Source organism: Nanorana parkeri, unplaced genomic scaffold, assembly GCF_000935625.1.
Source record: "Nanorana parkeri isolate BGI_ZX_2015 unplaced genomic scaffold, ASM93562v1 scaffold220, whole genome shotgun sequence".
In the NCBI taxonomy this organism is placed as follows: Eukaryota; Metazoa; Chordata; class Amphibia; order Anura; family Dicroglossidae; genus Nanorana; species Nanorana parkeri.
The window spans coordinates 59,545-87,131 of NW_017306488.1; the positions used below are offsets into that span (position 1 = coordinate 59,545).

The window sequence follows — 27,587 nt, forward strand, 5'->3', positions numbered from 1 at the left end:
GGGGGGCTATGATTGCGGGAAAAGTCAGAGAAAACCCTTTCCTATAGTAATCTTACTTTAACAAAAAAAATAGGAATACATTTTCCCATCCTTGTACACAACACTTGAAAGAAAGCCATTCTTTCTAATTGTACTTGGAATAGTAGCATCTTAGCCTTTAATTGTCCTGTATGCTAACTATCATGTGTACTGATTATTTTTTGAAAATGATCATCTGCAAAGAACAATTTTCTAAGTTGGGAATCACTTTGGGTGGCATCTTATTTTTCTGTCATTATTTATTTGTTTTTGTAGCTAGAATTTTAATATTCATGCTCATGAACTATTCTCTTAAATGTTCAAATAATATTTGTCGAATATTTGTTGAATATTCCTAAATATTGGCACTTTTATGGCTACCCTACCTCTCAGGATTAATAAAACATTCTAACTTTACAATTCCAAATCTTACTTTTGTGAGATGTGCATTCCTTTATTGTAATGTAATTAAATGTGTGGATTTCCAATTTCGGATTGCATCATATCTGACAGAGGAACCTAATCTGTTTTGCAATCCTGCTTTTCAAATTTGTTGAATTAGCCAATAGATGGCTACAATAAGCATGCAGTAAGGGAAATTAGATTAAAGCCAGGACTCCTGATATGTACACTTGTTCCAATTTTATTGTCTTAGAAAACATTTAGTCAGTATGACTAAAATCGAACTAATGTTTTCAGAGGCAGCAGTGGTAGCTTTTGTGTATATATAATTTCTTGTTAGGTTAAGACATTTGGACCTAAGCAAATACTAAGAAAGGAGCTCTAGGATTTACTTTAAAGGAAGCCTGTAGTGAAGAGAAGTTGTAGGCTATTTCTGACCTCCTTCTGAAAGTGCTAGTCATGCTGATCCAGCGGCTTTAATACTTTGTGGATCAGTGACCTTTGCATTAGAGGTTCTGACTTCACTTGCTGTATGCTAATTTTGTGCCACTGAAAGTAGTTTAGCCAACGACAGACAGGAAATTACTATTTTCAGAATAAGGTCAGCCAATGGAGGACTTAATATTAGCTTGAAACAGGTTTCCTTCAAAGCAAATTTGTCCAAGTGGAAATATGGGAACTGCAGAGATGTTGTTGAATTTGCAAGATTCTCATCCTAGTTATGGCTTTATTACTTGACTAGTCATTGAGTCGGAATGAATGTTTGTATACAAGGTACCATAACACCTGATATGCACTTGCTTGTATCAAGTCAATACACCAAAGCTATAGTTTGGATTAGAACCCAAAAGCCTGCATGTTCACAAACAAGTCAGCAGCTACCCTATTTCTGTCCTGCAGGTTCCTTTAAAAGTAGCTGGTCCCATAAATGTCCATGTATTTGATGTACTGTTACAAAAGAGGCTAGGTAAGGCTGCCTTTGACTATTCACTGTCAATGGGTGCAACTCATTTCACTGTTCCCAATTTTATTAATGGTTATCTAATAGCATTTCTTTATGTTTCTGTTTTATATAAATGTCATCATTTTATTTTTCCATTCTTTGCATGTAGTAATTCTTTATTGAAGGTATTTCTTTCTTTTCCAGGTCAATGGTACTAACACCAGCTTCACTGAACACCTACTTCAAGAAACACTTTGATTTTCCAAACCTCCAGTGAATTTCAAATTCTCTACTGGTGGAGTACAACTCATAGATGAAAACAATGTCAAGAGCCAAACCTTACAATGAATTGACTGGATCAGTATTTGTGCTGTTATTTTTGACAGTTTTTTCATTTATGTGACTGATCATGGATTACAAATCTTGACATTGACACTTGAAGTATATTTATTTTACTTGTGTTACGAGTATAGACTTTTATGACCAAAAACCCAAATTCAGTTTCCTATTTGTAAGGTTTGTTCCTCAAAGGTGCAATGCGGATTATTTTAATATTTTACCATGGTTGTTAGGTATTGCTTCTCCCCTGGACTTTGCAAAAATAGCACAGGGAGTCTCTGGTGTAGGTGATGGAGCCAGGGAAAGGCCAGAAGAGCACAAGGAAGTCGGAGGAAGGTGTAAGGAAAAGGCCAAATAAAGGGGAGGTGGTTCAAGGCACAGAAACTCCGACAGAGGATTATCCAGGTAGTAGACAAGAAGATCTCCTATCACAGCAACATTTCCCAAGTTCCCTAAAGATAGCAAGAGAAGGACCTCCTAGGAGAGTGGGTAGACCCTGCAAACCAAAAGTTCCACTCCTTGAGCAACTTCACGTTTCTAAGTCACAAACTGTTTCACCAGCATTCATGGCCCCCCGCATGGATCCAGAGCATGGCCTCAAAGGGTCAACATGGCAAGTTGTAGATCCAGTACCGTCAGGTCCGTCCAAGTCTTCATCTGCACTACATGCCAGACTCTCTCGTTTGGCAGAAGATCCTTCACAGAAAGCTTATGTCCAACGGCCAACTCAGGTTTCTGTAAAACAAGTCGATGAACCTCATAAAAAAGAAAAGAAGCCCCAAAAACCAGGAAAGTATATATGCCAATATTGCAGCAGACCATGTGCAAAACCAAGTGTTCTACAAAAACATATCAGATCTCATACTGGTGAGCGTCCATATCCCTGCATCCCTTGTGGTTTTTCTTTTAAAACAAAAAGTAATCTTTATAAACATAGAAAATCTCATGCTCACAGAATCAAAGCAGGGTTGACTTCAGAAACTGGAACAGAGGCCTATCCATCAAGCTTAGAAATGGAGAGGCTTGGAGGAGAAGAAATCGATGAACCATCAGAAGGAGAAAGCACAGATTCAGAGGATGAGACAAGCACAATGTCAAACTTAACAGAGCTGTCTCCACAACAGAAGCATCATTTGTCATCATCTGAGTCCCAAGGAATCTCAAGACACCATAGTACACACCAGGATCTTTTCTCTTTGTCACAACAAAACATACCCCATGCATTTGAGGAGAGTGTAGCATTTAAAGATCCTTCACCTGAACTCCTGCTAAAGTCAGAGGACACCCATACTATAAAACAAAAGCTAGCTCTCAGGTTAAGTGAGAGAAAAAAGGCCAGTGAGGAGCAGACATTTCTCAGTCCAGGAAGTAAAGGCAGTACAGAGTCTGGTTACTTTTCACGTTCAGAAAGTGCAGAACAGCAAATAAGTCCTCCCAACACAAATGCAAAGTCCTATGCAGAAATTATATTGGGTAAATGTGGAAGAATTGGGCAGAGAACCAGCATTTTACCATCATCCTCTCCTATTCTGGGCACTGCTGAGGAAAAAACTAGTTCAATACCAATGTCTCTGCCTAGGACACAGGTAATTGAGCATATTACAAAGCTCATTACTATCAATGAGGCTGTAGTGGACACAAGTGAGATTGATAGTGTTAAACCAAGGAGAAGCTCACTTTCAAGGAGAAGCAGCATTGAGTCTCCTAAAGCAACTTTGTATCGGGAACATTTTCAGTTTGATGTTAAGTCTCCAGGCTCCCTTCAGCTGGATTCTAAAATGTCAGCTGAGAAGACAAAAGCTGAGCATTGCTTCACTTCCCATCAACAGTCCCACAGTGCCACAGAGACAGTGCCTCTTCTTCGAAGCCACTCTATGCCTTCTTCAGCCTGCACTATTAGCTCCCCACATCCTTTTAGAGCTAGTTATTCATTTGATGACCGTATTGTGGACTCTGAAGCACTAAGCCACAGTCACATGCTTTCTTCTCACCCTCGAATGCTAAAGAGACAACCAGCCATAGAATTACCATTAGGAATGGAGTACTCTTCAGAGGAAGGCAACACAACAAGTAAAGACACCCCTGGAAAATCATCTGATAATCTGGAAGCAAAAGAAACTGAAGTTTCCAGGAAATCAAAAAAGGGGGGTAGAGTAAAGGGTTTGATCTATGAATGTAATATTTGTGGTGCTCGATACAAGAAGCGGGGTAACTATGAAACTCACAAAAAATACTATTGCTCTGAAATGCAGATATTAGAACCTCCAGTTATTGTACCCAGCAGTTCTGTTGAAACAGGAAAAGGACACGAAGCATGGTCTCGGCTACCAAATTACAAATTAGGACCAAGTTTAGAGCTGTCTACTTTGCGAAAAAGGCGAAAAGAGAAAAGTCTTGGGGATGATGAAGAGCCCCAGTCAGCTGAATGGTCTGAGTTTCCAACATCTTCTGTTCAACTAGAATCCTGTTATTCTTCTCCTAACACGTCTTTAAATCTGTCGAGTGATACAGTAAAACAGTCCACCAGTAGAAGTGAAACTGCACCAAAGTCTGATATTCATGCACTAACTTATGAAAGTAAAGAGAAATCTACAATTTCAAAGGAAATTTCTGTCATTCAGCACACTAGCTCATTTGAGAAATCTGAGTCCATGGAAAAGAGGAGTAGTTTTGATGAGGAAGAAGCACCTTATCGTACTGTAAGACAACATCCTCACTCATCTCACACCTTACAGCCTAAGTTAGTCAGACAGCATAATATTCAAGTGCCAGAAATCTTAGTCACTGAGGAACCAGATAAACCAGAGGTTGAACCTGAAGAGCCTCTTAAAGAACCAGAGAAAGTTGAAGAATTTCAGTGGCCACAAAGAAGTCAAACTCTTGCACAGCTTCCTGCTGAGAAACTCCCACCCAAAAAGAAGAGATTGCGCTTAGCAGAAATGGCACAGTCTTCTGGAGACTCCAGTTTTGAATCAACAACCCTCACTCGAAGCCCTAGTCAAGACAGTAGTATTTCACATACATCCAGTCATTCTGTTTCATTTGACCGGGAAGAGGGCTCTAAACAAGATATATCAGGACAACAACCAGAGACTACTGCTAAATCAATTGGACATCATATGCTCACTGTTCCTTCTCATCATCACCAAGCAAGAGAAATGAGAAGGTCTGCATCTGAACAGACACCAAATGTATCTCATATATTGCAGGTGTCGGAGAACCGAAGCAAATCTTTTGATTATGGTAATTTAACATCCACTGCAACTTCAATGCTAACCGCTCAGGAGAGGAGGAAGTGCTTTTCTATTAGACAGACATCTCTAAGCAGACATGTGGAACTTGAACCAGAATTAAGCCTCAGAGATTGGAAAGAACCTGAACAGCCATCTTCTTCAAGCCATGTACCTGGAAAGAGCTGTTTTGGGCAGTCTTCTGTTACGTCCCCAGCAGAGCAGCAGCAGAATAGTCTTGCCTCCCAGCCAAAGCAGAAACCAAGTGCAGCCCAAACTTTGACTGATGAACTTAAAAAGAGGCAACAGGTATCTCTTTTCCCAGTACAGCCAATACTGCGGTTGTCTGAACATGCTTCAGAACTGTTATCTTCTCAAACTACAAGCAGTATTATTTCTGCTCCATTTTCTCTAGGGCCAATTTCGCCATCTGTGTTTAACACTCCTCCACTTTCTTTACCACCATCTCTCTTGCACCCAGACCATCTTACATTGTCTCAGCAGTTAACATTAAATGCCATGGACATACCTTTCAGACAGCACTCTCCATATTTACATTCTTCCTACCCTGTGTCTTTACCTTTTCTCCCCACAATCTTTATGCCAGTACATTCCCAGTTTGCTCTTCCTTTGCCTGCACAAGCTGGTGAACACTATTCACAAATTATTCCACAAGTTTCCCCTCCTTTGGGTGCATCAAGCCATTCTTCAAGTCAAGATTACTTCTCGGAAAATGTTCGCACCCCCTCACATAGCCCATTGCCTTTGGAATCTACTGCCCAAGTGATCCCATCATGTCCTGAGCCTGCTGTATCAGTTGTTGTTCCTGTCAGAATTCAGACAAACATGCCTTTATATGGTAATGCGATGTATACTACACTCTCCCAAATTCTTGTTCCACAGTCACACAGAACTTCATCCTCCATTGTAATACAGAAAATAAATGAAGGGCGAGCCAAGGGATTCAGCTTTGATTTGTCTGATGTCTTACCGAAAGAACAGAGCTCCATTGATGAAATACCTTTTCTACGTGTGCCATTTCCAAAGACAGAAAGAAACAAATACATACCACTCACTTCTTCTGTTGAAGGTGTTCTAGGTTTTGATGGATGCTCATCTTCTGTTGGTGGTAGTAAACGTATGTTATCACCTGCTGGAAGTTTAGAACTTACAATGGAGACCCAACAGCAGAAAAGGGTGAAAGAGGAAGAAGACACAGAAGAAATATATGAAAAAGATACAATAAAATCACACTCCATTTTGGAAGAAAGCAGAACCTCAAATATTGCCACTGTTATGAAGTTCCAAAGCAGATTAGATTTATTAGCACCTGAACCTACAGCTATCTGTGAACAGCAGTTGGGATTAGAAAGAATTCAAAGCCAAATTCCTCCATCTGCTTTGCGTCCATTGTACAGTAAATCACCAGAGAAGCCCCAGAGCCAGGATGATAGTATAACAGTGAAGGAGGAAAAGAATGATAAAGATCTGTTTACTCCGATCTTATCCACTAGACCAACTGCTTCTCAAACACCTGCTAGCATCCATTTGACAGTCTCTCATGAAGAAACAGAGGCTAAAAATCTGCAAGTCTTTCCAACGCTTCACACAACCACAAATGTCAGCTGGTGCTACTTAAATTATGTCAAGCCAAATCACACTCAGCAAACTGACCCAAGGACGTCTGTTTATTCTAGTTGGTGCATTAGTTTATACAACCCAAATCTTCCTGGAGTTTCCACCAGGGTGGCACTATCTCTACTGAGATCCAAACAGAAAAAGAGTTCTGAGATTTACACCACTGCCGATGCTATTCAAGCAGATTCAAGCCTATTGGTGCCCTCCAGGACCCAGAAACCCAAAATGAGTGAGGTAGGAACTATTTATTTTCTATTCTTCAATCCTCAATGTTGACATACAATAAAACTGTTTTGACACTCAATGCTTTAAAACTTTGACACAGGTCAGCTGATCTATGGTGGAGGGGAGCATCTAATTTCAGATTGGCAGATCTTCCCCTTCAGCATAGATCATATGACTAAATGACAAGGCTTTTGATCACATATCGAGGACTTAGGTGAACATAAAGTAGCATTTTCTCCTGAAAAACAAGTATTTAATATCTCCTTTTACTCTTGATATAGCCATCCTAAAAAGGCTATTGACTTTAACCCTTTTACTGCCAGAGCAGATTTTTCTTTCTTTTTTTTAAAACATGTTAAAATGCACATTTTAGACCTAAAGATTACTTGGAACCCCAAAGTATATATTTACGGAAAGCAGAAACCGTGTAGAATAAAATGATGGCAGTTGCAATTTTTTATGCCAGCCTCAGCCTCATAATCTGAGCCTCATAGTTCTATCCGATCTGTGACAATGAAACTGTCACAGGTCGGTTCAGTAAATCGGGAAATGAGCGAACACATACCGTTGCTCGCTCACTTCTCGATCTATCCGAGCAGAGAGCCGTGACTGTCACTCACGGCTCCCTGCAGGGATTCCCCCCGCGCTCCAATCCTTCAGCGCTGACTGGCGGAACGGACGGGGGAGGGGACCGGTACAGCTGGCTCTGCCTCTACATAGGCAGAGCCAGCTGTCACGCAGCTTGGATGATTCCAGACAGCATTGTCGGGATCCGTTCCGGCAGCGACGTCTCAGTATACCGCGAGCTGTAGCTTGAGGTATACTGAGCTTTGGATGACAGGAGGACGCTAGCTTGTGTCCTCCCGTTACCCTTAGGAGAACTATGGGGAAAAGCACTGACCACATAGTTCTCCTTTTAACCTTTAAATTAATTTAAGTGCACATAAACACAATATAATACCCAATTTTTTGGAAAAATATAAACAACTTGGTTGCGCAGAGTATATAGAAACCAAGCGTGTCAAGCTCCAAAATTGCGTGTGCTCATGAAATGGTGAAAAAGTACAGTACTCAAAATTGTGCATAGGTGATGCTGTAAAAGCCTTTTTAAATAATTTTAGCGTTAACAGTAAATGATGGCACTAGGATTATTTTATCTTATTACATCAAGGGCTAGAAAGGTCTATTAGACCCATAATGTCACCTCTGTACGCCATTAAAGCTGATCAAGAACAGCTCTAAAACCAGAAGTGTCAAAAAGCTATTCACTTCTGGCTTCATTCAGCACAGGGATGATCAGTGAATTAATGTCCTCCGCCACACCTACTGACATCTGCCATGCCTTAAGACATCTGTAAATGGTAAGTATAAAAAAATGTCAAGCATAAAATACACAGGTGGGGGCAGTGGCAGAAGTCCAGAGTTAGGCTTTAAAGAAATTAGCTATCTACATTCTTATGTCTAATGAAATCTATTATATGTAAATACTAATATTTTAATATTGTGTGCCTATCCTTAGTACTGTAGCTTAAGTGTTCAAATGGAATGGAAGTTAATGTTAACAGTTTTGGGTAAGCGTCTCACTTTTGCTTCCAATGGGAGAGCATTAAGGGTGTTTTCTAATTTGAAGTACTGTAGTTATCCTCGAAAGTACTATTAAGAACAGCTCCAACAATGTTCATTGTTCATGAAAGACCTCACTAGACAAGGGTCACAAAAAAAGTAAGATTCATATTTTGAGCCAGTGTGGTTAGCTTGTTAGCAGTCCTATTTTGAGTCTGTGGCCTAAATTGAAGACATCGTTGGCTGATAAGTATTCTGCTGTAATTCTTTTTGTTGGGCTAGAAATATTAACACCACACTTTTACATAGTCAGCCACAGAAGTTGTAACCACAATATGTTTTATGTAAATAGCAAACTAGTGAATATGATCTTTTTCCAAGTGTTCACCACACTAATGGCTCTCTAGAGACACCTCGTCCTTCAGCTGCAATTCTCCAGAAGTTGCTGTTTGTGGGAAGAGACCAACTAGCGAAACAGATATTTCCTCAGTTCTGGGAAGGACTGTCCCAATATTCTGCTTTGAAGCATCTAAAAGTCTTCTCAGTTGGTGGTCCCTCGCAGTATTTGTAATAAGGATAAAAAAAAAGTACAGCTATGATATATTTCTAGTAATTATATTAGGATTTGGAGCAAGTAGACTTGTAATTTATACCAATAGACACATAGGTTCCCCGAGCAGCTTTTATTGGCCTCCTCTACGCCTGAGAGCTGGGCTGTTAGTGGACAAAGACCTGACACTTCTGGGTAGTTTTAGGCCCGGTTCACACCTGGGCGTTTTGTAGCGTGTTCGTACGCTCTGCAAAATGCTCAAACACCGAAATCCCATACCGTTTCCTGCCACACCCCACAATTTTCTCTTGGACCATCAATATGGTGGGCTGCCTCAAGGACAATGGGAATGTGTAGGAGGGGGCAGTCTGGGCAAAGTTTCAGCATTTCCAAACAGAAAAAGCAGTGCCATTTTAGTAAAATTATTTAAACACTGTACATTCTATTATAAGACTTGTTTTAAGCTCTGTTTAATAAGGAATAATTGTTTCATCATATGTTTCTGAATCTCAGTTTTTTCTTTCCCGAATTGATATGTGATGAAAAGCAGACTCATCTGCCTGTTCAGGTATTTAAGGAGACATCAAGGACTGTCAAAGACGAGGAAAAGAGGGTGAAATCTGAGGATTCTGGGCCATCTGTTAAGCGAGGAGAGCCTTCCCGTGTGCGAATCTTTGAAGGAGGGTGAGTTTTGTCACTGTACTTTCCTAATAAGAGTGTTAATTAACAGTTTATTTTATTTCCCCTTTTAGCTGATATAGGATATTGGGGTTTAATTTTTACTATTGCCAGCCATTCTTTAAGTGGCATTTTATTTCTTCATTGTGAAGATGGGATGGGAATTGCAGTAAAAACCCAACAGGAGTTCTAATTCTTCACACTTCATCCAAAACTAGAAAAACATATTTGGCTTGACATACACTTTAACCATTCAAAGCTTTAATTTCATCTATATCAGTATTATATCTCCACATTGAATGTCTCTGTTTTTATTATCCCTCATATTTGACCTATGATTGGTTAACTTGAATTAAACATACTTCGAGAAACACAGGCACTTCCATTGTGACTTTCTTCTGAAGATGCAAATTAACTAGCTGTCATGCTGTCCAACTGGTTTTAATACTTTACAAACCAATGACCCACAAGTATGGAGGTCAGGAAAATTGGAAGTGAGAAGTCAGTATCTACATGCTTGTTTTGAGTCAGTGATTCAAGGTATTGAAGCCAGATAACAAACTTTACAGTAACTTGCATTTTCAGGAGAGCTAAGCAATGGGATCCTCCCTTTTCTTTCATGACTGCTTTCTTTTAAAGTCTAAAAATATTTAATTACCTAAGTTTATAAACGGCTAAATGTGGGTCTTATTTTTGCTCAGACACACAGATATATTTGTAAGTAAGTTTTTGGTATATAGCAGTAATTTGCTTTTTTGCCAAACAATGCACTCAAAAAGAAAATGCAGGTATGGGTAAGCAGCTCTTCATATGGTTTGTTTATTGCTGAATCTTGTATTTTCCCTCTAGTCCTCTTTTAATGAAGTAAGGGTTCAGTGTTGGAACTTCCTTGGTGCTGTTTACAACTAGTACTGTAAAAATCTTACCTCTGTACAGTATTGAAAAGACTATAGAAATAGCAATGTACAAATACGGTAGTGATCATTCGTAGCAATATGTCCCATTCACATCTCTTTGATTCAGTTTACTAGAAGAGTGATCCCTCAAAATGCGGACCACTGAACTGTAACAAAAGTACATGTAGAGTTCTTTCATGTTGAGGTTGCTTTCAATGACACAGTGCTTTAGTATCGTTTGTTTTAGTAATAAAATGCTAATTATATTTTTCTAAGCATGTTTCCATTAAGCACATCTTCCATAGGTATGAATGGTATAGCATGCACAGTAAAATGCACTACATGTGCATTTTACATGTGTTGTAATGCATGACACTCCACACAACATTTTCCCCCTTTCCCCCCGGGTAAATTCAAAATGATATTTCAGGTTTAGTTGTGGAGTCTGGTGATCCAGAAACTGACATTTGCTTTTCTTGGAGACTACAGAAATTAGATTTCCCTGTTTTAGTTCCTAGCATACCCAGAAACTTAACAGCAGATATCTTACCAATTGAGTCCCTGAAATGTGCAAGGGTCTTTGGGCATGTGATGATGGCATCAGTTTGAGATGCTTCTGGGATAACACAGAATTTATTGACAGGTGAATTTGTCCTACAGTGGACCCCCTTCCAATCTGAATTTGAAGAAGAGTGCCAGGAAAAAAAACTAAGCAGTTGCTGTGGAGAACACCTAAAGGTCTAATGTGCTGGAACGCCGGAAGTATGTGAAACTGTAAATTGTAAAGAAAAGAGTGCCCCAGGAGGAGGCATACACCTACTTGACTTAACTCCTTGTAAGCCAGCAGAATTTAATACTTAGGGGGTTATGCACTAAAGAGCCGAAGGATCCAGCCATAGCTTCGGCTGATCCTTCGGCTCTCTTCGGCCGTCTCTGCCCTTCGGTTCAAAGGGCTGCTGTATGGTCTATCCAAAATAGCCCATACAGCCGGCGAAGGTGGCCGAGCTGAAGGCGGACTGAGCCGAAGACGTAATGGCCGGCTCCGCCCAGTTGTTATTCATTGGCCAGGACCTGCTAGAAGACTCTGGCAGGGGTCGGCCAATAGGAAACAGTTGGGTGGAGTTAGCTGTCACTGCTAGCTCCACCCTATTGTTTTTTTTTTTTCTTCAAAAAAAAAAAAAAATTATAATTTTTTTCCCCCCACTTATTTTCTATTCCGCTAGCTTCATTCGGCTATTCACTCACTGCCGTTCGGCCCCTATGAGAATAGGGGCGAATGGCAGTGAGTGAGCTGCTGGGGCTTCGGCTCAGCCGATCCAGATGTTGGAAGCTGAGTCGAACTCCATCTGCACTTCGGCTGACCGAAGGCAGCTGATGTAGGCTGATATTAGCCGTTCAAGACTGAAGTGAATAGCCGAACAGCTTTCTGCACACTTAACTTTGCCTTCAGCAGCTAAGTCAGGGGTGTAGAATTCCTATCGCCCGACGCCCGGGACATGCAGTTTCGGGCGCCGGGCGAGTAGTTTTAAAGTACATTCAGCCCGGCTCCGGACAAGCAGAGCTGAATGTACATTGTGGAGCCGCCGCCGCTCGTTTAATACAAGTGGTCTGATCAGACCACTTGTATTAATTTGAGCAGCGGCGATCGTTTCTGCCCGCACCCCCCGCCGTAGTTTTCGGGGTCGCCCGCTCTCCCGGGGGACCCCGAAAACTAAGGCACAACGGCTCAGCCATAGAGCCCATAGAGCAGACGAAGAACGTCTGCTCTACGGGCTCTCTGTGTGTTCTCTGAGACCGTGGCGCTGTAATCACAGCGCCACCTGTCTCGGCTGTCAGGAACTACACAGAACAGCTGTTCTGTGTTGGAGGGCAGGTTCCATAAAGAGAACCTGTCACCTCCAAACTATCACATAAGGGATTTTAATCTCCTATGTAATAGGAAGAACATTAAGGGGAAAAAGTAAATAAATAAAAAGTTAAAGAAATTTTAAAAAGTTAAAAAAATAAAATATATAAAGATTTAAAAAATGAAAAAGAAAAAAAAAATAAAAATGAAACCCTGCTGCCCCCGCCATCTGCATGCAAATAAACGCATGCGTAGGACATTCTGCATGTGCTTTGAGATTGCAGCTGCCATTCCATGGTGGTAGCCAGAATTCTCTTACACACACATAATGTGCATTAAAGGGTAAGTTCATTTTCATTTTAATTTTTTTAACATGGAAAAATAAAAATTACCCGATTGAAATCTGGCCCTGTCTCTCCCAAACCCCCTGGCTATACTTACCTTTCGGCGAACAATCCCTCCCCTCCGCCAGTATGGGTGTACTATCTGTCCCCCGTACTGCTGTCCAGCGCAGTCCTCCCCTATGCATTTTGAATTTCGCTCGCAAATTGCAAGCACTCATTGGTCAACGTGGTCAGGTGACTGCGCTGACCAGTGAGAAGCGCTATTTAGCACAGTAAAATATGTTTTGATTAGGGGTGCACCGATACTAGTATCCGTGCCGATACCGAGTATTTGGGCGAGTACTCGTACTCACCCAAATGCTTCCTTCCCCGATATTGGAACTTACGGCCACATGAAAATTTCCTCTGACTGGCAGTGCCGTAGGGGAACATGGAGCCAGCTTCCCGTGCAATCAGGATCCTTCGGCTCTCTTCGGCCGTCTCTGCCTACAGGTGTGGGCTGGGCACAGGATGGCATAAAAAAAGTTATATTTGCCTGCTGTAATGCAATTACTAATTGCATTACAGCAGGCAAATATAACTTTTTTTTTATGCCATCCTGTTTTTTATGCTGAACATGTGATCTGCCTCATCCATGATTTGCCTCATCCAAATAGAATAGCAAGCAGTAGTGCATTTTTTTTTAATTTATAAACCAACAGCAGGCAAATATAACTTTTGAGGCCGTCCTGTGCCCACCCCCCATCCTGTGCCCAGCCCCAGCAGTGCTGCTAACCTTCTTCTCCGTCGTCTCCGTCTGCTTCATCCCCTCGTGTCACAGCCTAGTCATCTGTCAATGCCGGCCTCATAGAACCTCTATGAGGTTCTATTTTTTTGTTTGTGTCCTTGTATGGGAGATGGTTAATGGAAAAGCAACATGCACTTGTACCTTTTTAGCCGATGGTAAACTCAAATGCAATAGTGAAAGATGGTACTGTGTAGACAACCAATGAGATGGATGCAAGGACCGACTGCAGTGCAGTCTTCTTTACTAAAAACGAAAGTAATGTAGCTATGACCAAGCAGGTGATTTTTTTCAAGGTTATATTTACCTTAATCTCTGTTTAGCTTGCTGGTATCTGGATGCCAGGAAGTGAAGACAAATTCCACCAGAAGCGCTGTCCCTATTGCATCCCTTTTTTAATGACGATAGCAAAATTTGGATTTATCTATATGGCAGTGGCACTGGTCACTAGGACAAATGAAGAAAAAGGACACAGACAGCATTGGAGGCCTGACAGAGATTCTAGCTCTTCCTAACTCTATCCAAAACCAGAAAAAAAAAACATTTTGCTGCAATTCTAATCGACAGAAAAAAAACAAAAATTAAACATCAGCCACTAGTGTGAATATGGTATTTTTATTCTTAGCAGCCAGTCACAATTTAGATTTCATTACTTTTACTGAACTGTTAAGCTGATCTGTGTGAGTAGCTGCTATGGTAGTGAAAGAGTTCATTTAAAAAAAAAAAAATGTATCCGTAATACTGCTGTCTCTTTATGCCCATCATCAGCATTACCATTGCTCTGTCTCTGTTTCACATTATAATTTTTTTTTTTTAACACAGTTCTTTCTTATAAACTGTAGTTCATCCTTTATTGTTGGACTGATTACCGTTATTGCATTAGAGAGATCACCTTCTTTATTCCTCTCTCCTTTCTGCTGCTACTATGCTCTTATTTCTTGTGTTTTTTCTATACTGCTTTACACCCTCCTCTTTCTGTTCCAGTGAGAGGTAGAGGAGGCTGCATTCTGGAATCTTACATCATGCAACCGCAGACAAATATTAAGTCAGACTGGATCTCTTTGCAATGATCTCACCACTATCCCTCCCCCACATACACTCACCCACCAGAGAGCGTCTGCTCTCTGTCCTCAAGGTGATTGTTTCATATTAACAAGACTGGTGTTGTGAACACGTGCCCACACTCTCGTGGATGCCAGCCTTGAAGGGGCACATAATTTTATTTATTAGAGTACATTTCTAATACATTTCTACATTTGTAATTGATGAAAAACATCCCTAACATGAGGCTGTAAATTCATTATGCAGACTGTAAAAGCCCATATGACTTGTTATGTTATATACACTGCACGTTTACATCCCTAAAATGAGCTCTAATTATTATCCCAGTGGTTGTTAGTCTTATGACTAATTATCCTTTTCTTCAAAGTCTTCCCCCGAACTGATTCACAATTTTCTGACCTTTTCCCCAGGGCTCAACCATGATCCCTTGACCTCTTCCCCCAGATGTCATCTGCTGCCATCTTGACCACTTTCCTAGACCTGCTTTTCTGATATCCTACTTCCCAGGTACCCTAACTTCCTTTCCCTTACCTAACCCCTCCTGCATATCTTCTCTGTTCTGATGGTTATACAAAATAATTTGTGGGGGAACATGTTTATGTTGGATTTGTATATCTATGTATAGAGTAACCACGTTAAAAACATCTATCACCCTTTCCGTCTCAACCAGAATTTTCTTTATACTTTGTAGAACTCATCCATTGGGTTTTATTGTGTTTTGGAAATATCATATTTAAACATAGTTGCATGTTTGAACCTATTAAAATAATACTCCCTCCCAGCCCCCCCCCCCCTTTTTACCAGTGTAAGAGTGTGTACCACATACACAGAAGTTTAGGTTTTTCAAAAGGAGCGCACAGGAGTACCTAATGTAACACGTGACACCAGAGTGTGCATATTACGCAGTAGGGGAGGTTACATTGCATTTTATGACCAAAAGGTTTTCTTAATAATAATAGTTAGGCTTAGATATTACAAGTGGGCGTAACTTAGTACTGGAGGTGGGGCTCAATATCACTATTCCCCAAAATTCCCTAAAACCATTGCAATTTCATTCATTCTTTTCGACATTATAGTACTTCTACTCTTTACATGTTCCATATTATAAAAGAACTTCAGGGTTTTTTTTAAATTAACCCTTGCAGTGGAGCTGTTTTGGCCTAGGAATGAAGAAAATATACTCCCCTGATCCCGTGTCCCATCTGGCTGCTAGACCGGTTGCCACTGCCTCTTCTTCCCTAGGCTCCGGCGGTCTAAGGACCCATGACATCATCACTTATAATGAAGGTCCATTAAAAATGAGTACGCTGAGGAACATACTACATTTGGGGTGGAGGGGGGGGGGAGGTGAGTGGTCACTGCCCCAAGACTGAGGATCAGATGAGTATATGTTCTTCATTTTTACCAGTAGACCAAAACGACCATTTAATACTTGCAGTGCGGGGGTAGCCCCACTGCAAGGGTTAAGTTGAGGGGGAAAAAGCTGGAGACTTCTTTTAACATTGTATCCAATATATTTCCAAAGGGGTTTCCTGGAAAAATGACATTTGGATTTTTTGTTCTGGCCTTTTTGTGTAGGGACCAAAGGCATCCTGCCTCTCACATGTTGGAGTTTTTACAGTAGTGCTTAAATATAATTGCACATTACCAGAATTATTATATCTGAGTGATTGATTGAACGTTGACAGTGGTTGAACTTCCAAAGTTAAACAATACAAAACCAAGGTACTTTTGCTTGCTAGGGGATATTGGAAAGGAAAGGAAGCTGAGGTTTAATTTTTATTGGTAAACATCCATTTTCAGCAGTTAAGTTATATTATCATCTATTATATAGCTGACTGCTTTGAGAAGCATTGTTGTCTCCTTTCATTGAGGAGGCAAGGCTCCCTGTCATGTGAGAAAGGGCATGCTAGGATGTCAAAAGTGTAATTATAAGCTCCAGAAATAAGGTTGCATTTTTGTTTACACGGGTGCTGTTATAAAAAAGAGAAGTAGTATGCTGGTATTAAGAGATCATTGCTCCCTAAGGCCTTGTTCACACCAAATGCAGACCAGATCTGCATGAGTTTCTGCACATGCAGTGCAGTGGGTTGTGCCGCTTTTTTTGCCGCATTTTTGATGCGTTCCGGGCCTTTTTTGGTAAAAAAATATATATACTTTTTTTGTTTAAAATGGGCTTTCAGTGTGTTCCAGGGCGTTTGTATGCGTTTTTGATGCATTTGCATGTGTTCCAGAGCAGATCCAGTGCTGGTAAAATAGGGCCTGCTGCAGTTTTTTTTACCTGCTCTGGACCTGCACTGGAACGGAATGCTGCCATGTGAACTGGAGCTAAAAATACCATTGGAATAGATTGGACGCAGTTTTGCCCTGGTCTGTAACTGCTCTGCTCTGCTCCTGGAACGCACTTGGTGTGAACAAGCCCTAAGAAGTGCTGAAGACAGTAACAGAGTTAGTTCATAGCTGTGAAGACAAGACATTTCAAGTTGCACATATAATATGTTTCTGCAATGTATTGCTGAATTCACGGTCTTAAGTGTTTTATTGTAAACATGTGTGTGTGCCATTTGGTCTTCTCATGCTGAGCTTAACCCTTTCGCTGCCAAGCCCTCCGGAACATTTTTCAAATCAGCTAGTGTTTTTTTGTCCTGTATTGGTCAAGTTTGAGCTTTGCTCCTGATTAAAGGTTTATTGAAAATCAGCCAAAGTATTCTTTCCTCATGCTGAAAAATATATTTTCTTGAAAGCCTATGATCTCCGAAAAATTTTGCAGAACTATTGATTGGCTAGGGAACCAAGTCTGTTTATATACATACACAGCTAAGATCTGAAGTCTTTCTGTAGAATAATTTATGATGAAAAATAATTTGCTATGCTAGGAATGTATTACTGTCTCTCTATGTTGCCCATTGATCGTTTGATTTCCAATGTACCTAGCCTGTACCTTCAGAAGTTAGTAAAAAAACATATATATTACACATGCCTGTAATAGGCATGTGTAATATATATATTTTTTTACTAACTTCTGAAGTGTTTAGAAGAAGGAATTGGAAATGCATGTACATACATTCACTATTATGATTTGTGGCATGGCAAGTGAAAGAGCTTCGATTTTAAACAGTGAGCTGTCAAGAAACTTTGCTGTACCACAGCAATGCAGAACACCATAGCCACTAAAAGCCTTGTCGGCTTTCTCCATCTCAACATTGTACTAGGTTCTGCATTCTTTTGCCTTTCTTGTAGCAGCAACCAGTTGACACTCTCTATATGTTGGAAGGCCACAGCTTTCTTTTGCAAACTGTTACCCTATGGTGAGGAAGTTTTAAGCATTACACAAACATACACCACAAAAAAAATAAAAAATGAAGTCTGTTCTCCATAGACAAGACCTAAATTACCTCTTCTAAATGAGGAATTGCAGACATTTGCGTATACAGAGAGAAGTTGGGAATTGGTTAATGAAGTTGCTGTGATAATACTGAATGGCCATCACAGTGGGATTTAAAGGAAGGTTATGTGCAGTAATGAAGTAACATATAGAAACATATTAACATACACACAGTGGAGCCCTGCCTTCAGAACAGCTTGAATTGGTGGATTAAATTTGGCATAGATCCAGCAAGGTGCTGGTGGTGGTCGTACATACTGACTTCTACAACATCCCCAACAAGACCACTAAGCACAGCTTGAACCTTCTCACAAGGCAGGATAGATCCATGAACTGATGCTGTGTACAAAAATAAAGAAAGTTATGAAACTTGATTACATTTTTCTTGTCTTTAGTAGTCCATTTTGATGGTCCTGTGCCCTATGTAACTTAGCAGATACATTGCAATGTGTGATTTGCATTATGAGGTGCCCTTCTACCCATTACTGTTGTAAAGAGTGGTGCTTGAGTAGTTATTGACTTCCTGTCAGGTGGCACTAATCTGGCCTCTTTGCTTAGCAGGATCATTTTACCCACAGAAATGCTACTCAGTGTACATTTCCCTGTTTGTTTCGACCATTGTCTGTTAACTCTAAAGACTGTAGAGTATAAAAATCCTGGAGATCGGCTGTAGCTGACATGCTGCAACTACCACAGCTGGCACCAACAACTAGTCCATGGTCTAGCTGGCACATCTTGTCTATTCCAATAATAGCTGGATAAACAACAGAACCTATTAGCCATATAATTTGCTGTGGTTATTTGTGTTGATGAGCAGGCATATCCAGTAGAAAAAAAATACAGTGTGTATCTAAAACTAAATTTAGTCTTACACACACCTACTATTTCTTAATGGTATACTTATTTATATTTGTAATACACATTATCACAACCTGAGGGAAGAGTCCTGTAACCACTCCTGCCTCTTTCCCCCAGTGCTTCTGTCTTATGCCTGTCCTAGCTTCAGCCTATATCCACCTCCTGTAACAAACCACGGTTCACCATAATCTGTTCTTCCTTTATGCTACATAGGGCTGCAACAACTAATCGATTATAATCGATTATTGAAAAAGTTGTCAACTTTTTCAATAATCGATTAATCGAATTCCGATCAGTTGGCCCTGACACCTGTACCAGTTGCATGAGCTTTCAGGTCTTTCATCTTTCACCCATACCTTCTTGTTTCTTGTAGTGTTTTCTATACTTTATATCCTGCACTTTCATATACTGCTTCTGTTGCATTTTTCCTTTTTTAACACCTGTTCTGTCCTAATGTCTCTGCTATGGATCATGCCTCCACCAGTTCATGCATAAAATACAAAAAGTCTGCTGCACACCAGATATATCCCTAGCATATTCTATATCACTCTGTTCCCTAAGTTTTTACCATCTAACGCTGTCTCTAGTTTCTTGCCTATATTTGTTTTAGATTCTCTGACACATTATTATGTCAACGGTACTATTTGTTCAAGGTGTATGTCCATGCAAAAGGCTTAACTCTCAGTATTTCCCTGTAAAGAACACAAAATTACCAGAGGAGAAAACCACTGCCCCCTATCACCCTCCTTAGGAATCCCAGAAAATCTTAGCAGGACTTAGTGACACCGCCACTAAGCCTAGAACCGCTTTGGTAAATTTGGTTTTGTACGGCAATTCTGTTAACAAACCATAAACGTGATATTTTACAATTTAGGGGGGGGGGATGGTATCACCCCTTTAGGGTTCTGAACACCGGTAATCCAGTAGTAGATAGAACCACTAACCCTATTGTAGCTAAAGCAAAAACAAACAAGTTTTAGCCTTTACACTGTATGTCCATAAGCAAAATCTTGTTCTGACTTATTATTATAATTGATACATTCCTAAGCAATTCCTTGGATAGATAAATACGATCCTTTGTTCTATAGGTACAAATCAAATGAAGAATATGTTTACGTTCGAGGCCGTGGCAGGGGAAAGTATGTGTGTGAGGAGTGTGGTATTCGTTGTAAGAAGCCAAGCATGCTGAAGAAACATATTCGCACCCACACCGATCACCGACCATACATGTGCAAACACTGCAATTTTGCCTTCAAAACCAAAGGTGATTTTTTATTTTTTCCTCTAAAATGAAGGCCAGCATTTTTTTATTTTAGTAGAGGTAGAAATAGGTTAGAACCTCCAAGTTTTTGTTTTCCTTTGCTGTCTGTGTCACTGCTGCGTTTATAGGCCCACAGTTTTTGTCCTAAAGACAATGGTCTTTTGGCTGAAGTTTCACTTTATAGTGAATCTATGCACAAGTCATGCACTAAAGTATTTTTCATAATTTGAACATGCAAAAAGAGTACTTTAAAACAAGCCCTCATTTACTTTGGTATGTATCTCTATTGTTGAAAAATTAGTTTTCAAACTGCACATCACAAACTCTTTGGGTGAAGTTTATTAACGCAATTGCGGCTATTTTATATCCTGTTTTTTAAGTTCAAATATGTTTAGCAGCTCCTGTTAAGATATGCACCTGTTTTGCCCTGAGCGTGCGTTTTTTTCCTGTTTTGTGAGTGGTTTGCAACAGTTCGCAACTGATTAGATCTGTGCTTGTCCTGTGGCTGTCTGAAACCGGCGCATCACCAAACAAAAACAAAAAAAACGCAATTTAAGAAGTCCTGATGACCACTTCTTCAAGAAGCGACGGTTTAGCTTTTTGTCTGGAGTTTGTGAGTCTTCTTTCCTGGAGTCTATTTGATCTCATTTATGAACAGACATTACACTAGAAACATAAATTTGGCGCAATGCGCATCAAATATATCCCATGCGAGTTCAAACAGTCGCAATTGTGTTAATAAATCCCCCCCCCCCCCCATCAACTGAGAACGGCAACACCGGCGGAGAGGTGAGTAACTTTGATCGATCAAAATAATTTTGATTGATCAAAGAAATTAACGATTTATTGACGGCACACCAGAAAATATCTCACGGCACACTAGTGTGCCGCGGCACAGTGGTTGAAAAACACTGCTCTAAAGTAAACAGCCAACAGGTGATTCTAATCTCTGAGAAACTGAGTGAAATCAAGTCTAGAGTTTTTGGTGCAATATTTGAGGATCTTTGAGGTTAATTTACATTTAAAGCAGCTATAGAAGTCAGGGGTGACCTGTTTTACCTCTTTTACTGCTTATTAAAAAATGTAAATAGTTTAATATCCATAGTTTGGGTACAGGTACCCTTTAAGGTTCAAACTGAACTCCAGGCAAACCTCTGAATGCAGAAATAAATACATATATGAAATTGTGTTCTGTCTTTCAAAGGATTGGCATTTTCTATCCATTTGGTCCTGAGATTTGCACAGCCCTGACACACAGTATAACCAGGCAGATGGCACCACTTTTTCGGTTTACAATTAAGAATACAGTACTGACCCCTCCTTTCCCCAGCCTGCTGATTGGACAGTAAAGGCCCAGTTTGAGCTGTACTGTACAGGCAATTAAAAGAGGCTGATACCAAGTCGAATAATGCTAGATGCATTTGAAAACATGCAATTAATGATTTATTAATATGAGGCTGCATTGATATGTGTCTTTGAAATATTCCTGGAGTTTAGCTTTAACTGAATCTGCTTTACAACTGTCTTCTGTTTTAGTCCTTTAGTAGCATGAAGTTTCATATAAAAAAACAAAAAACATTAAATGGTATGGATTGAATATAGCCGTGGAATACACCTCAGCAGTTAGTTGTGTGTCCTGTTGATATCTGTTTTTATTAATTTATTTGCAGGGAATCTGACTAAACACATGAAATCCAAAGCACACAGCAAGAAATGCCAAGAGCTAGGATTAGTGCCACCATCTCTGTCGGAGCTGGATGCAGAGGAAGGTACTTTACATAATCTGGCTAACCAGCGTTTATGTTGCATTTGCATGTTATTATCCCTTATATTATCAGGCTGTCTTAACTTGTTCTCTTCCACCATACCTAAGTAAACAATCAGATACCTAGTAATAAGTTATTATAGCACTGCTTGCATACTGTATAAATCTTTAGTGGGAATATATGGCAAATTAGGTTTTCTTAGTAAATATTTCAAACCAATGGAAATATTATTTTAATAGATTACATGTACTCTGTATAGCCAATTTCTACTGTCCTGTTTGGAAACAATCCCAATCACCCAGAAACTGCAAGGAAATGCTAGGACTATATTTATGTGAGTTGCAGTTTAACAAAATGCAGCCTGTGGCTTTTTTTGCTACAGTTTTTAGGAAATGAGTACTACCTTGTGTTCAGTAGCTCAACAAGCCAATTCGAGTCAAAAGGTATGCTAAACACATCTTTTTAGAAATGCAACAGTAGAAAAGAGCCCTAACATATAATGTTAGCATAAACTTTAAAGACTTATCCTAAATAAATCAAACAGCAGAGCCCAATGATTATTTCTGCATATCTTGTCTTCAATATAAGCTGAATACAAGAGTACTACTGTAAAGTACTGGCTATGTTGCTGAAGACTTGGTGTATTCAGCAACAGAAAAGGGTTGCCATGGTGACTACAGCTGAACATTCTGCACCATTTCACAGTGGGGGTGCAGCAATGATGAAGTTTTCAGATTGGTGGTGTGCTGTCTGATGGCACCGAATCAGTTCTTTCAATGCCAGCCTGTAGTGGCGCACTTGTTTAACAAGCAAAAATAAATATAGACATTAAAGATGTATTAAGTGGTAAATTAGCTTTTTGTCTGATTTCAGTGCTGCAAACTGACTTCTCATACGTTCTTAAGGCTCACTGTCTGTTGGCTTTGCATCATGTTGTTGTAAGTGTAGTCTAGTGGTAATAGTTCTGGCTGGGATGTGGCTGACATTTTGAAATGTAGAATAAATAGGAAAGTGTGAACTGTGGGGCATTAGGCAAATCCTGTGCCTCCTACCTGCTCAATAGACCATGAATAGGAAGTTCACATGTGCATTCCTAGCTGTTTGCTTATAGTTACTATATAAGGCTTAGTGCAGACCACCCAGATTTTTGCACAGTTCAAGCAGAGTTGTGCTGACGTATCAGTATCATATATGCCACAAGGCAACCCACCAGCAAAAGGACACAAGCACTGTCAAAAGCCAGTTGATGAAAGCCTAGGTAGACAACAAGCTGGATGCCCAGAAGCTTCAATGGAACCTTTAAATACCATATATCTACTCAGTGGTGTATTTTGGTTTTGTGCTGCCCTAGGCAAGACTAAATTCGGGCACCCCCATAATCTAAATGTGCTGCACCTAGAGCTGCAGCTAACAATTATTTTCAAAATCGATTAGTTAGAGCTCTTAGGGCCTTAGTTTGCCTCATTAGGCAGCCACTGCTGCCTGATTCTGTGCCGCCCAGCCTCAGCCCAATGGACAAGTGCCCAGTATGCCCAAAGGCAAGTCCGGCCCTGTCCACCTCATTGGATTGGGGCAGCATTTTCTGCCACCCCCCTGGAAAGTGCCGCCCTAGGCAAATGCCTAGTTTGCCTTGCGGTAGATACACCCCTGTATCTACTTAACCTTTTGCTAAACAATGTCAAAAGCAGACAAGTTGAGAGCTCTTCTCAGGTGCTCTTGTACATGAGCCCTTGATTTAACTTTCAGAGGTTCCCAGAGTGTAAGTTGTTGTAGCAAAAGTTCAAGACTTCTGCTTTAAAGGAGAACTATGAGGTGAGTGAAAATCACTCACCTCATAGTTCAGGCCGGCGCGTGACTATGAAACTGTCACACGTCGGCTCAATAGATCGGGAAGTGAGTGAACGCATACCGTCGCTCGCTCACTTCTCGATCATCTCCCTGCAGAGAGCAGTGACTGTCAGTCACTGCTCCCTGCAGGAAATTCCCCTGCTTCGATCTTCCAGGGCTGACTGGAGGAATGGACTGGGGAGGGGGCGGGTACAGCTGGCTCTGCCTCTAGATAGGCAGAGCCAGCTGTCATTCACGCAGCTGGGTGGATCTCTACAGCATTGTCGGGATCTGTCCCGTCTACGGCGGTCTCAGTATACCGCGAGCTGTAGCTCGCAATATACTGAGTTTTGGGTCACGAGAGGATGCTAGTATATGTCCTCCCGTAAACCTTAAGAGAACTATGGGGAAAAACACTTACCCCATAGTTCTCTTTTAAGTAAGAGATCCAATGAAGTTTGTTATCCACAATTTTAACATTAACTTTCTGTGTCCGTTTAATTTCACTCTGGTTTGTGACATATCATATTTAAATGTTAGATTTTTTTAAAAAAGGATACAATATTAGGGACTCTGAAGGGGAATGCAGAGTTTTTGCATATCCTGAAATTCAGCGGCTGCATTCGCATAATTCCACTTGTGTATTTTGGCATTGCATTAATGCTATTACTAGTAATAACATGTTCACTGTGCTGACCTTAATCTGTTTTGTCATATCTCAGGGACTAGTGATGAGCGATGGCAAGACAGCGATGTGGTGGAAGAGCACCAGTTTTCTGACTTGGAAGATACAGAAGATGATGATGACTCTGATGAAGAAGATGAGGAGGACGATGATGATGATAGTCAGGAAGAAAAGAATCCGGATCCAGATCCCTCTCCAATTACCACCACATACCTCTCAACTGATGAATTAAGACAAAAACTAGAGATTGCAGATGTCTCTTCTGTTTGCCAGTTTTCTCCTCAACCACTGCAAACGTCAGAGCCTCTTGATAAAGATACCCAGACTAGACCAGTTTCTGAACATACTAGAGAGTTATCACATAGGCGATGGTCCCCTGGAAAAGACAATGGAAGTAGTAGACCTGGTCCTTCTCGCAGACACCTTCTTCAGAAGAAAGAGAGCTCAACAAAATGCTTCTCCACAACAGGATGTACCTCACCCCGCAGGGGGATGTCTCCTTGTCATCGGCTGACATCAGCTAGAGAAGGGTCACCACTGAGATGTATTTCTCCTCAGCACCTATCACCCCACCGCAGTCTTTCACCCAGAGCCTTCATGTCACCAGAACGTGGTTCTTCACCACCTGCCAGACACCTCTCCCCCAGCAGAGAAATGGCAAGTCTGAGGTATCCAGCTTTTAGAGGTGGCCTAGCTTCACCACCACGGTACCCATCTCCTGGTAGGGAAGAGTCACACCTCAGTAGGTCAGATGCTCAGATCCATTTAAAAGCTCAGCACGGGGTCTTCTCATCTACAGCTCTACCTCACAAGGCTTCTGGTAGTTTGGAGGCATCAGGAATAAAGGTAAGGTAAAGGGTTGTAAATTAAAAATGTTTTCACATTAGCAATAAATCTAGGTGCCAATAACCTTCACCGTGCCTTTCAAATCATCTGATCACATCTGCAGTGTGGCTTTTCCAATTTATGTAGACAGTTAGGTTTTTCTTAACCAATTAAGTGACAGGTAACAAACTCCAGAGCAGAGGAACAAAATTTACAGGTCTGGCACCTGCATTTGTAGGTTCCTAGTGATAAACTATTTAATAAGAACATTGGGAATGTTTTATTTAGACTTATTTAGGTCCAAGTGAACAAACAGGAGTGGTTAAATTGAATACTAAGTCGACTTATATCCAAAGACAGCAATATTATTTTGAACCATATCTGAACAGAAGTAAAGACATATTAGCCATAGCTCATAATAATTGGAAAAGCATGTTCCTATTTGTGTAATCTGATGCTGAGGTTTAGCTGATTTCAGGATCAATAAGTTGAACCATAAGAAAAAACAGCAAGATGGTGGTTTGACATATCAGGTTCTCGGATTGTGAGCTATAAAGAGAAAAGGGTTGTTTAGTAATGATATGACCTATATCTAATGACAGCATTAAATATGTATGCTGTAATATGTAGTAATAAGCTGACCGCTAGCTTGTGTCAACTACAAAGATTGCTGTATTATGTTGCCAAGAGTGTGTCATTATATTTAAAGGACAGGTTTACATTAAAACAAAAAATCAACAGCCCCTTCCTTTAGTGCCCAACCTATTTTAAGCTGGACCCCTTCACCCTGGTATCTATTTACCTCTTTCCAATAGCACCAGCCTCCCAGGATATTTATAGCCTTGCGGCATAAAACCTTATTCCCTGCTCCTGCACAGTAACTTTCCACAGACTCGAATAGGGTCTTACTGCAATGGTACAAAGTACAGCCCATTCACTTCCATGGGAAGTAACTGCACTGCTTTGTGCATTGAGGAACCGTTTTTTTTCCCCAGGCATTTTCCAAGACATTGTATGAGAGATAGAGGCTCCACCTCCAGAACAGGGAACACGCCGCCAGGTTAAAATGCTAGGTGCCACTTCCAAAGAGTGTAAGTACTATCCTTGTCGCACTCCTTACCGATATGTCCCTTGTAGTGGGGGGTGCTCGCAGTGACTGCGGATGGTGCCGCGAATGTCAGCAAAATTGTAGAAATGTCACCAACACACCAGTCCTTTTAGGGTAGTAAAAGCTTCATTTATTGAAGTTTTTTTGTCATATGACCAACAAGCGCTTTCGGGACCGCACAGGGTCCCTTCATCAGGCAATGCTAAAGCCTGATGAAGGGACCCTGTGCGGTCCCGAAAGCGCTTGTTGGTCATATGACAAAAAAACTTCAATAAACAAAGCTTTTACTACCCTAAAAGGACTGGTGTGCTGGTGACATTTCTACAATGCTACTTCCAAAGAGTGGTGACGTCATTTTTGATCGCCAGCATACGAAATAGCTTAAAATCCTTTTAACGTTAATATCACTTTAATTAGTGTAATGCCACATTTTTTACTCCAATATCTGCTATTGTACTGATTATGTTACAAACACTGTAATTGGTTTTAATTGTAGGATTAAGCAACTGCCCTTTATTTCAGTGTATAGTGTATACATTTGTTTATTTATTTTCAGAAACCAGGACCATCCTCTTCTTCATCCAGATCCCTCTGCTCACCTGTTTTGCCTCATGTTTTGCCAAGGAGTGGGGAGAACTTGTACACTCATTTACCCCTGCACTCACAGCATCTTCAGAGGACACCCTACCCAATGATACCTATTGGAGGCATTCAGATGGTACAAGCCCGGCCTAGCCCTCAGCCCTCTCTCCTGGGACCTGTGTTCCTTGGGCTACATTCAGAAGGTCCTGACAAAGAGGCATCTCAGCAGCCACAGGAAAGAAAGAAACAGCAACTCAGGACTAACCAGAGAGAGGAAGAGGAAGACAGGGTACTATCACCCCCCAGCACAGCTCCACAACATTCCCCAACACCAAGCACTTACTGCCAGACAGCTTGCACTCCACCTCCACCTGGAACACCTCTCGTCCACACCGGGTCTCTAAAAGGGGAGCGTTTGGAAGGAGAGGGGTGACTGGACATTATTTGAAGGGATGATCCCAATTTAGAATTCTTGCCCAGTGAAATATTTTGTCCAAGTTATAGTGTGAGGAAACACTTAGGACATTAGAAAGGATTCCATTCATAATACAGGAGAACAGTCCTGAGGAGTTACATTGGTGCAAATTTTAAGATGTGCGTTATGCATTCGTTCAGGATACAGGGTAAGGATCCTAGAATGTGGTGGATGGATTATTTAACAAAGTAAAGAATGCCTTCTTGGTTCTGGAATATAGAAGTGTTCAGCTTTGTAAGAGGGCTTACCTAGGGTGCTTGAATAAGCGTTCAGGGTATGATGTATGCATGATCTTTG

The 27,587-nt window shown here is 40.7% G+C and overlaps 1 protein-coding gene and 1 long non-coding RNA gene across 2 annotated transcripts in view; both read left to right on the forward strand.

Annotated features, from left to right (window-relative positions):
• Positions 1-1,635, forward strand: part of LOC108786642 — a 59,230-nt gene extending 57,595 nt beyond the window's left edge. The window contains exon 3 of the long non-coding RNA XR_001941216.1: positions 1,568-1,635. This is a non-coding gene — a long non-coding RNA (uncharacterized LOC108786642). The remainder of the gene's footprint in view (positions 1-1,567) is intronic.
• A 357-nt stretch (positions 1,636-1,992) lies between these two features.
• HIVEP3 (human immunodeficiency virus type I enhancer binding protein 3) lies at positions 1,993-27,587 on the forward strand. The gene is made up of 6 exons (XM_018555966.1): positions 1,993-6,804; positions 9,459-9,592; positions 19,850-20,025; positions 21,693-21,791; positions 24,338-25,146; positions 26,790-27,587. The coding sequence occupies exons 1-6, from the start codon at positions 1,993-1,995 to the stop codon at positions 27,246-27,248; spliced, it is 6,489 nt and encodes a 2,162-aa protein (XP_018411468.1). The 3' UTR covers positions 27,249-27,587.

What these genes read in the sequence shown, in the direction of transcription:
- HIVEP3 (XM_018555966.1), top strand. Translation starts at nt 1,993, where the DNA reads ATGGAGCCAGGGAAAGGCCAGAAGAGCACAAGGAAGTCGGAGGAAGGT. An exon ending in AGAAACCCAAAATGAGTGAG is followed by an intron (nt 6,805 to 9,458) that starts GTAGGAACTATT and finishes GATGAAAAGCAG; the next exon opens with ACTCATCTGCCTGTTCAGGT. An exon ending in GGAGCTGGATGCAGAGGAAG is followed by an intron (nt 21,792 to 24,337) that starts GTACTTTACATA and finishes GTCATATCTCAG; the next exon opens with GGACTAGTGATGAGCGATGG.